The sequence below is a fragment of the Manis pentadactyla genome, chromosome 5, assembly GCF_030020395.1.
Source record: "Manis pentadactyla isolate mManPen7 chromosome 5, mManPen7.hap1, whole genome shotgun sequence".
Taxonomy (NCBI): domain Eukaryota; kingdom Metazoa; phylum Chordata; class Mammalia; order Pholidota; family Manidae; genus Manis; species Manis pentadactyla.
The window spans coordinates 88,509,572-88,521,783 of NC_080023.1; the positions used below are offsets into that span (position 1 = coordinate 88,509,572).

The following is a 12,212-nucleotide window of genomic DNA, read 5'->3' on the forward strand; positions in this document are numbered from 1 at the left end:
TTGCTATGTGATAATATTCTTTCATTTTATTATAAGGGTTCAAAATTAAAGGGGAAAAAAGTTTCCGATTTTTGACTCAGGCACAACAGGGTTTTAGCTGAAGTGAATTACTGTGGAATCCTCTGCCTGCATTGTTTCTGTGGTTCACAAGGCAGTTACTCTATATTTTACCTTCACATTCCTTTTCTGATTTTTGCTTTAGAAATCAACAAAACATGAGCAATTTTCAATTGTCCACAAACAAAATGAAAAAATATTTTAAGTTTTTTAAGTTTTTTTCCCTCATATGGAATAACCGATTATTGAAGCACTATTTGCTGAGAAGATTATCATTTTGAAAATCAGTTGTCCACATACATGTACATCTATTTCTGTTTTTGGTTTCATTGATCTCTTTGTCTAGTTTTATAGCATTACTATATTCTCCTGGTTATTGTAGATTTTTAAAATGTCTTGAAGTCAGGAAGAGTTACTATTCTAGCTTTGTTCCTTACAAAGCTGTTTATTCTAGGACCTTGGTATTTACATATATGAATTTGTTAATTTTTACAAAAAATGTATTAGAATTTGATTGACACTGCACTGGATCAATATGAAGAAAACAATACTGAATCTTCCAACCCATGAACATGATATACCTTCCCATTTATTTAGTTCTCTGATTATTGTTTGCAGTGTTTTATGGTTTTCCAGGTACAGGTTCTTCACATATTTCTTTCCAGATTTATCCCTAAGGTGTTTCATATTTTTGATACTATTATAAATAATGTATTTATTTTTAGTTTCCAATTGATTACTACTAGTATATAAAAATACAATTGTTTGTTGTATATTGATCTTGTATCCTGCAGCCTTGCTAAAATCATTTATTCTAGTAGCTTTTTGGTAGATTTTATTGAATATTCTAGACATTCATGTATTAGAAAAATATAGATATAATTTGTTCTTTTAAAATCTGAATGCCCTTTTCTTCTTTTCAATGTCCGATGGCACTGGCTAGAACCTTAGTACAATGCTGAATGAAAGTACTGGGAAGCCAACCAGGCCGAGAATTGTGTTTATAGAAAGATTTTTAAATATGAATTTAATGTATTTATGTGTCTATTTCCTCTTCAATGAGCTGAGGTACCTTATATATTTCAAGAAATCTATTTCATTAAAAATGTCAAGTTTATTGATACAAAGTTTTTCACGATATTTCCCCACTGTTTTCCTAATACTTGTAGAATCAGCCATGATGTCACTTGTTTCATTCCTGACACTGAAGATGTCTTCTCTTTCCTTTCTGATCATTCTGGCTAAAGTTTTATCAATTGGTCTTCTCAAAGAACTAGCTTCTGGTTTCATTAATCTTCTCTATCGTTTTCCTAAGTGTACACATTTTTAAAACAATGAAATATTTCTAACATAGAGAAAATGTACAGACTACTGTAACACTTATCTACTCCTTAGTTTTTAAAGAGAGTTTACATTGTTACTCATAAACTTTACAACTCAAGTCTCTTTTTCTCTCTATTCATAAAAAATAAAAATTTTATTATTTCCCTTCTTTTTCAGAAACAACTTCTATGCTGACACTGGTGTTTTTTGTTCTTATTTATGTTTCTCAATGTCAACAACCATATCTGCTTATATTCATTAAAATTTTATGGTACTGCTTTGGGTGTGTTAAAATTTACATAAATGATGCATACTATAACCTACTGCAAATGTTTTTTTCACCCAACATTGCGCTTTCAGGTTCTATCCATGTAGAGTCATGCAGTTCTACTTCACATATTTTACCTGTGGCACATATTCTACTGTATAAACATACTGTACAGTTTATTACCCAGTTTTTTATTCATACTTACTCAGTTTCCAATGACCCCAGGTCCAGTCATACAAAGACATGTGTTAGTATTTCTATAGAATGTGTACCTTAGAAGGGTAATTTCTGAGTAGTGGATTATAAGAACTCTCAATTTTACTAGAAATTATTTAATTGCTAGTCCAAGTACTTATACCAATTTATACTCCCACCAAGTATATCAACAACTATGAGAGGTCTCCTTTCCCCACTTGCTCTATCAGACTTTCAAACATTTGCCAATCTCATAACTAGGAAATTATATTGTGTCTTACTTTGATCTCAGACAGACGACTGGTGAGACACAGCAAATTTTCACTCTAACTGGCCATTTAAGGATCGTTTTTTGTGAGTTTTCCATTCATATTGTTTGCCCATTTTCTTTCCCATTGGGTTAATCTTTTCCTGGTTGATTTGAATAAACTGTTGTTCTTTTTGCCATTTATATGCAAGTATCTTCTCTTAATCAATGACCTATCTTTTAACTTACTTTACGGTATCTTTAGTTTACAGCTTTTTAAGAAACTTTATTTAAATTTATCAATCTTTTCTAAGTTACTCCTGGTCCTTTACTATTCCATATAAATTTTAGGATCATCCTGTTAAGTTCAGTGAAAAACATTATTGGGGCACTGATTAAAAATAGATTGAGTTCATTAATTAATATGGAAGAAACTGCCAGCTTAACATAATTAAGTATTCTTTTAAGCTACTGTATGTCTATTTTGGTTTTCTACTTATTCTTGATTTAATATTGGTAATTTCTGTTCTAAACAAAATCATCAATTCATCTGTTTAGAAAGGTATGCCAAAAGCATCTTGCAGCATTCTCTTCTGAGTATCTCCTAGGTCTGTAATTATGTCTTTAATTCTTGATATTTCTATTCGTGCCTTCCCTATTTCATCCTCTTCCTAATAACAGGTTTGTCTATATTAGTCTTAAAAAGGAAAATCCAGCTTAATTGGTCCTCACCATTATCCTTCTGATTTCCATTTCATTAAATATTTGTTCTACTCTTTATAATTTTCTTTAAAAGATAGAAAAAAAAACCAGAGTAATTGTTAAGCTGAATATTTAGACTCTCAATTTTCTTTCCTCATTTCTGCTGTATATATTTAATTTCTCTCAAAACTATTTTGTTGTATTGTGTAAGTTTTGACATATGGTGATTCAGCTGTCATTCGATTTTAAATGTCTTATCATCTTTTATAATTCGGGTTTTGAGGCATGACTTTTTAAGAAGCATTTTTAGTTGCAAAACTTGGATTTGGAGTTTATTTTAAAATTTCGTAACTAATTAGTAGCTATTATATTGTAGACAAATAATGTGATCCGCATAACATCAACTTCTTGCATTTTTTTTTTGCAGCTCTCTTTGTGGCCCAATATATACTCAAATTTCTGTAAGTGTACACATGTATTAGAAAAAACTTTATGTTCTCTAATTATATCTATTAGATTTAGCTTGTAAATTGTTTCAATTTTCTCAACATTTTCAAAACGACATTTATATATAGTAAAGGACTCTAAAAGTATCATTTTAAACCCCAGAAGTCAAATCAATTGTCATTAAGTATCAGTTATTAGACCTTAAGGGCAGATCACATAAAGTGTGTGCACATACAAACACACACACACATTCTTCGTTCCCTACACATGCTCGAAACCTTGCTCCCTGAAATAAAGCTTCAATTTCTAGTCACATAATCCAAAGAATTGGGAAAGAGTCCCACATTTCTTGGCTAAAAAGTTAAAGGTTAAAAAATTTGACATGATATTAAAAAAAAATGTAGGTAGTCCTGTGGGTGAACTATTAGCATGTTCCTCATGTTGCCAGTGGCCACATGCTGCAGGCTAGACACCCAGAGTAACAGGGAAGTATACTCTGCCTCTTATGTATCCCTAGTGTGTTGAGATCTAAGGAACAAACTTTGTTCTTGGCAAACTCATGCCTTTCATGATTGTATATAATTCAAACATCTATATTAAAAAACAAAATCCAATAATCTTTTCAGTCATTCCAATTATCCTTCTTAGCTTCCTCAGATCTACTTTTTTTCTTAAGATCTCTAAGCTAATTACTTCCAAACATATTTCCTATTTTGTTTCTAAAATGTGTCCAAATAATATTCATCAGGTTGTTGGCTTTTATTTTTCTTAGATATTGTGACAATATTTTTCCTAGCTGATCTGTACATATCCTTGGGTGACTTGGGTGACTAATGATTTTTTTTTTTGGTCTCAAAGCTACTACTCTTTAATTGTGGTTTGATCAATATATTCTCACCAATATATGCTTCCTATACCAGTTCTATTAATCACTCAAAGTTCAGTCCATTATTTTTCTTTGTGCACTTTAAATCATCCATTTACCAAATAAGTTACTTTATTATAAAATCTCACTTAATCAACTCATCCTGAGTATTCTGTTAATATACGTCTAGAAGGTAAAAGCTTCTATTATTATCTGGCCTTGTTTTAACTGTACTTCAGACTCACTGAACATCTAACTAAACATCAGTCTCAAAATAATACAGGCATACCTTGTTTCATGGTACTTCCCTTAATGACATTTTATTTTCTTTTTTTTACAAATTGAAGGTTGTGGCAACCCTGCACTGAGCAAATCTATGGAGCCTTCTTCCCAACAGCATCTGCTCACTTCACGCCTCTGTGCCACATTTTGGTAATTCTTGCTATTTCAAACTTTTTTGTTATTATATTTGTTTTACTGATCTGTAATCAGTGATTATGACTTACTGGAAGCTCAGATGATAGTCAGCATTTTTTAGGAAAAAAAGTATTCTTTAATTAAGGTATGTACATTGCTTTTTTAAAGGTACTGCTACTGCGCACTTAATAGACTATAGTATAGTATAAACAACTCTGACATGTGCTGGGAAACCAAAAAAGTCATTTTACTACCTTTATTGCAAAATCCACTTTATTGCAGTGGTCTGGAACCAAACCTGCATACTTCCAACGTATGCCTGTATTACTCAGGTATACATAACACTTGGTTGACTTGTTAGAATGAGTTCAGTCATTCTAAGCCCACTAATAAATCTTGAGGGTACAGTATGTTTCCATACTAGCCCAGGATTGATGTGGTCTGAATATGATCAAATCTGATGGATGACTTCAAGATCTTAAGTTATTCTGAGCAACCAAAGGACAAACAAAACTAACAGTACTTTGATGTCAGTGCAATGTTCAGTATATGGCAAAACAGATCTGGGAATACATACTTAAATAATTCTGATTCAAACATCTCAGTGTGGTTCTGAAGAGATGAAATGCCAAGTCAAAGTACTCTGACTACAAAGAATTTCGTTATTACGAGTTGATAAAATCTTCATGAGAAAATGTTTCCTGATCTGGGTGCCTGAATCACTAATGAGGCTGCTAACAGGGCAATTCTTTGACTTAGGTATTTTAATGGTGAAATCCCATCAGAGCTGGTGAAGAGGGACTACTTTTCTGCCTTTTTATTTTTTACTGTAGTATTCTCAGTGAAAAAAATCAGTATAGCACCTTCTTCATTATTATGAAGAACAACAAAGTTACTGAATCATGTAATTAAAGCTGGATGTTAATGCTTCTGAATTCTAATCATTATCATATCCATGTCATCCAATTACTGTTTTTCCCCATGAGGACTGTTTCCTACTCTTAAGATAGGAAACAATTACAAAACAGGATGTAACATAGAAATTTTAATCTTGCAGCTAATTTTAAAACAAGGATCAATCATATTACTTATAAATCCCTAACTAAAATAAATGGAATAGTCTTAATCTGAGATTAGTGAAAGAGTGACTATTTGGATGAAGATAAAAAGGTTTTTCTTTTCTTTTCTTTTTTTATTTAAGGAAGTAATAATGCATATGGATGACAACTACGTTCAGAATGTAAACTACACAGATAAAAATTTGAGAACACGAAGAAAATAAATTGACACCATGGCCTGAATACTCAACGGCTTTCCTGCATCTTCACTTGCCCCTTAGAGTCTGTTCTCACCAATGCAGCCACGGTGAGCTTAATATCTAAATCAGATCATATCATCTTTGTCAAAACCCATCAAAGCTCCCCTGTCATTCAGAATAAGAAATAAACTCTTAAAATAGCTTTTACAGACTATTTTATAGGGTCTTTCGTAACAGTGCGCCTCCATTTTCACCCCCAGATCCAAACACTTTTCTGATCCCACCTCCTCCTTTCTCCCCTAGACTTTACTCAGGCAGTCACCATGGTTCTTCAGGTATTTCTTGAACATGTCAGGCATCCTCCTGCCTCATGGCCTTTGGGACTGTGGCCTGGAATGCTCTTCCTTCACACAGTCGCTTGGCCACTCCCTTGCCATCTACAACCTTGACTCATGTGAGTCCTCCCCTCCCTGAAGCTGTCCCTAACTACCTTTTTAGAAACTGCAACTGCCATCCCACTCTTCACACTTTATCCCCTCTTCCCTGCTCATTTTTCATCACAGCATTTACTGCATTCAAGAACACTATACATTTTATCGGTATACTTATTACTATCTCCCCAGCTAGAATGTTAGCTATGTGAGAACAAAAGTTTTTCTACTTTTTCTTTAATACTGCAGCCCCTGCACCTAGAATCTTATCACACATAGCAGGTGCTAATTTAATAGCTGATAAATTAATGGGAAAAAATTTTCAAAGCAGCCATAGTTATTAGAAAAGATTTCTGTTGTTCTTTAAGTGAAGATTTGAAGTTACTACTTTCTATCTCATAATTACTTTAAGAAAAAACAATTTATAAATTGGATTTCTAGCCTAATATCACTCCTGAACAGACTTTATGTAGCAATATTACTTGATTATCTGAATATGAATTTTCCTATTTAGTGGTCTCCAAATCAAACATTAATTTACTAAGAAATTCAGTTGCTGCCAGGCAGCATTATCACTTTATAAGACATATAAAATCCAAGGGTATCTTCTTAGCTAGGAGAAGGAAAGGTTGTGAAATAGCCACACTAAATGGAAAAAAGTGTGCAAGAGTCTTATTTCATTTTTCTTGAGTCAAAATGCACCTATACCCAGCACCAGTCACAATTTAGCCACTGCAGAGTGGGTAACTTATAGCAACAGGACACTACAGAGAAGAGTGAATGTGCATAAACAACAATAAACTGGTGATGTTAATTACCATCCTACAAAATTAAATGGTCATAATTTGGAATAAAGAACTTAAAAATTCAGCTAAAAGATTTCAAGGCTTTTTATTTAAATTCTATGTATTAAAAAAAAGATTTTAATGTTATTTTTAACTTTATCTTTCCCAAAAGACTTAATACATTTCACTGCTAGAATTTTCAGTATTTCTATTAGACTGGCCCATGTCATTTGTAAGATTAAAGGATGTTTTGGATGTTTGCCCCTTACCGATTCAATCAATGATCTTGCTTCCTCTTGAGTGCAATGGAAAGGGCTATCACATACTTGCACATTTGTGCTGGAGAGGAAAAAAGAATGTTATTATTAAACAGGATAAAAATGGGACCAATTGCCAAAAAGAAAACCAGCTCCAAATATTCCACACTGACTGTATGAGTCTAGCCAGTGAAAAAGGACCTGAATGAATATAAATCAGGACAACTGAGATTCCTATACATTCTTCCAGGCAAGGTTATAAATATAAAGTGTTCCACAGCACTGCATTCTCCAGAATTCAAATAAAAAAAAAATTAAGTGATACTACACAAATCTAAATAGTATCTTTATATATACAAAAGGCTATGACACAACTATCCTTCACCTTCACTAAAAAAAAAGAAAAAACAAATTTGACCTATAGAATGATGACTATAAGGAAGAATCTCCTCTCAGTGACGTGACAGACACTGTAAATGGCTACTGAAAGATGTTGTGGAATCTCTTTTTCAGACAGGTATGAAGGATTAAACTGAGTGGTGGGAGGAAACCAGATGAATCAGAAAACCTGGTTTTCTTTTAAGTTAGGAAGTTCAGCAAGCATAAGACAGCAGCTCCATCAGTAACGGCTCTGGAAGTTCAAAAGCCTTTCCACACAGTGGGGAATGGCATGCTACCTCCCTAAGCATGCCGCCCCTGATGGACTTCCTACTTCCCAGACAAAAACAAAAGCATCATTCCTTTCAAATACAGAAAGTTCAATTTTTAAAAATTTCACCTAAGAAATCAGCAAATTAAGATGGAGAGAGAAAGAGATGGTAAAGAGGGAGTTAAAGCCAAATTATTTTTAAAAATAGAAGGAAAAAGTGACTAACAGATCCTGGAAAGGGATAAGTAACAGATGAACCATACATGCACACCCCCTAAGTGGATCTAAGGGACATACATTATCAAATTAATTTTTGAAATGGCTTTATGAATTATGTTGGGATGTATATGATACAAAGATCTGTCTAGTTATTTATCTTTCTGATTTGTAATCAGACATTGGATATATAGCAATTATAGTAAGTCTTGTTTTGATTTCTATCCAGACACAAAATGAGAAATTTATTTTCATTCTTGGCATGAATAAAATTTGATGAAAGTTGCATTACCATCTTTAAGACTAATTATTTTGTATTCTGTACAACCCTTGTTTAAATTAAAATTGAAAAAGGTAAGGCCTTACAACCCACCTGTATTCCTAAAAAAGGTCAAAATTGAATTTAAAAAGCACAGTGTAAAAAAATTAGACACTGCGAAGTCTCAAGTGGTAGTCCTCTTAGGAAAGCATGATGTAGAGTAAATATTCCACTATTTTTAACATTACAACTAAACCAAAGTAAGATATTCCTTGGAAATTTGGGGAAAAAGAGGGAACAGAGGAATCTTCTCTAAGTAGGGTTGCTAGATAAAATACAGAACACTCAATTACATTTGAATTTCAGATAAACATCACATGTTTTTAGTATAATTATATCCTAAATATTATATGAGACATTTATATTAAACAGATGTGCTGATCTGAAATAGATTTAACTAGGTGTCCTACATTTTTACCTGTTAAATCTGATATCCTACTTCTAAAGTTATCCTCTACTCCCACAGCAAATCAAACCATCAATAGAAATAGTAGAAAAGAGAGATGATACTAAAGCCAGAGCTATAAATTTTTAAAAATCTGAGTAACTTTTAAAATTATCTCCAATAAAGTATCTTGACAAGTGACCAGCAGAATCTAGGAAAGCCAACAGGCTCTGCCATTTTTCACTCTGGACGAATGACTGGTGCAGTTGTTTCAAGAACAAAACGCAAGATATATACAGATTGACCTAGGAGACTCCTGCACAATAAACCAAATACAAAAGATGAAAGATTACAAAGCCCCTTGTTACTATTTCTCCAGTAGGCTCTCATATTATTAGCATTTTATTAGCGAAACACTGCCAACTTCCTCGCTGATACACTTTTAGTTACTAAAATACGGAATTTGGGTTGTAATACCCTTTCCTCTGGATTTAATGAAGTGATTTTTACTGTGAATGTTTGAAGGTATAATAAAAGGCAGTCTATCAAGAAATACTTTTTATTTTCTCTGATTTGGCCCTTATGTAAAAATAGTTAACCTGACTCCTATTTACTGATCGATTCAAGAAATACTTACACTATATATAGGAATGTTTCTAGATGCTGGGGATACAATATAGGACCGTGGAGCCCCTATGGAGCTTATACTTAGGATTCTTAGCTCTCGCACTGTGGCCTTCCAGAGGAAAAGCAACATCGTCACAGGAGAGATGCCCAGCTGACAGTGCCCACTATGAATGAGCTGAGAACTAATGACACAGAAGAATGTGCTTTCCTTTGTGTAGTTAAGATACTGAACATTTTGTTCTAAATTTATGAACATTCTAGCCTACACACAATCTTGCTGCCCAACATAAGCAGACACGGCATTAGAGCAGAAGATCACCAGTGCCACAGACACTGTGGGCAGCACAGCAGCCTGCACGTACAAGCTGCAACAGGGTATGTGAACAGGCACGCAATAGTGCAAAATACCTGATTAAATAAAAAGAAACAAAATCACGTGCAAATGATACACAAAAGAAGAAATTTATAGGGCCAGCAATATGGAACTTTAGTAAAGAGAAAATCACTTTCTCAAGACAATCTCAGATCAGACAAAGGCACACACGCATGTGAATCCTCAAACACAGTGTCGCACATACAGATTTGTCACAGCTTTTCTTCTAAAACAAAGTAGCCAAGAAAAGCGGAAAGAGAAAATTTAAGAGATAAGAATAACAATGACTTTGAATAACCTCCAAAATTTGTAGAAGAAAACTGACAGTGAAGTAAATCTATACAAAACTAAAAGAACTGAGTTCTCCATACAGATCAAATACATCTTCCACTGGAGAGGTAAAGAGAAAGAATTTCAAGACTTAAACAATTTGGAAGAATGAAAACAATATATTTATATATAGTTGACACCTGAACAATATGGAGCTAGGGGTGCCAAAAATCCCCATCTAACTTTTGACTCCCCCAAAACTTAACAGCTAATAGCTTACTGTTGATCAGAAGCCTTACTGGTAACATAGTTGATTAACACATTTCATACATTATATATATAACATACTGTATTCTTACAATAAAGGTACAGAAAAGAATATGCTTTTTTTCATATTGTCATAAATCTCCAAAGAATTTTCCAATATATTTTTTGAAAATAATCTAAAAATCTGCATGTAAATAGACCTGTGCAGTTCAAACCCATGTTGTTCAAGGGTCAACTGTAGGTATTTATGCATGTACGTAAATATATATACATGTTTTTCAATCAGTAAGCATGGTTACCTACTATATGCCCAGTCCTGTCACTAAGTACTAAGGTACAAATTCAATTTAGATTATAAAAAAATAATAAAACATTCCAAGTTCTACATGAGGTGTGTACAGCAGTGATATAAGAGCACAGGTGAGAGTATAGTTAATCTGTCCAGAAGAAATGAAAATTCTGTGCAGAGCCGACATCTAACCTGCTTCTTGAAGAATAAGCAGGTTCACTCATGCAGGAAAGACAGTGAGATAGGAAGGGACAGAACATGAGGCTGGAAGAGCAGTTTTGGATATATTTTTTAATATACAGAAGAGTTGGATCACATCCTATATCCAAAGGAAGCCACAAAGGACTTATGAGTTCCATCACATTTGTGATTTTTTGAAAAGTGACAATCACATTTGTATTTTTCAAAGATAATTCTGACTGTACTGCATAAAATATATTAAACAAGAGAACAGTTACAATATAAAACAATTCATGAGTAAAGAAATGATAGGTAACTGAGTTAATAAAGCAGTTTTACAGCTAGAAGGGGTATTTGAGAATCAATCAAAACTTGAAAAATTTAGAAGACAAATGGATCATCATACTGAATAATGACTAGTGAAACAAAATAAATTGGTAAAATGTATAGTACATTCCTGATTTTTTAAAACTAAGGTAGATAAATAAGCTGGGGTTGAAGAGAGAGCAAAAGGAGCCGAGTAACCTCAAATGGCAAAACAAGCTGTCTCCTAAAACAGTGTAAATTTTTAGCTAAGAACAGAAATAATGGAATTCTCTCTGTTAAAAAGAATATGTAGCTTTCAGAGTAAACACTGATCAGTGGGAAAAAAGAATAAAAATGACAATGAAAGTTACTGTGATCAAGAGAATTACTCAGAGTCAATAAAAAGATTTTTAAAAATTCAGTGTTCCTAGAAACAGAAGAGTTGCTACTGGATTTAAAAAACAACAAATATTTGTTGACTTTAAAATATTATTCAACAATTTACTCCAACAGCTATTTATTATATAGCTACTGCATTTCAGGCGTAAGGAATATAAACATGAATAAGGCACATTTATTTATTTGCTTTTGAGGAACTTACTTACATTCCAGAGGAGAAGACAAATTCATAAACCAAGAAGCTAGTACCTATGGTAAATGCAATGACAAGTACACAAGCAGGGTAAGATGTATACAAGCATAACGGCACCAGAGGCCAGAACGGTGGGACATTTCCTAGAGAAGGTGAACAGTCAAAACTAAGTCTTAAAGATGAGTAAGCTAGACAGTTCAAGAGATGGTAAGACCATCATGGCAAAGGAAACAGAGTAAGTAACAGCCCAGACACACTTAATAGCATGTTTGTGAGGAGAGATAAGCAGTCCTAAGGTGCTGGAACACAAAATAAGAGGTAAGAAATGATGGGAAATGAAGCTAGACAGGTGGCAGGTATCAAATCCTGGAAGGCCTTGTTTGGTCTTCTGTAAGAAGTCTGGATTGTATGGTTCTTAAACACAGAGGCTTAGCTCCCAGAAGCATCCAGTGAGCTTTCAAAACATACAGATGCTTAGACCCTACTC

At 33.4% G+C, this 12,212-nt stretch overlaps 1 protein-coding gene across 4 annotated transcripts in view; it reads right to left on the reverse strand.

Annotated features, from left to right (window-relative positions):
* PPA2 (inorganic pyrophosphatase 2) overlaps positions 1-12,212 on the reverse strand; it is a 96,371-nt gene that overhangs the window by 21,767 nt on the left and 62,392 nt on the right. For all 4 annotated transcript variants that reach the window (XR_005030156.2, XM_036911775.2, XM_036911776.2 and 1 more), the window contains one exon: positions 7,265-7,334. Coding sequence is in view for 3 of the 4 variants with exons in the window: in XM_036911775.2 (XP_036767670.2) it covers positions 7,265-7,334 (70 nt within the window). In the remaining variant the exon portion in view is untranslated. The remainder of the gene's footprint in view (positions 1-7,264; positions 7,335-12,212) is intronic.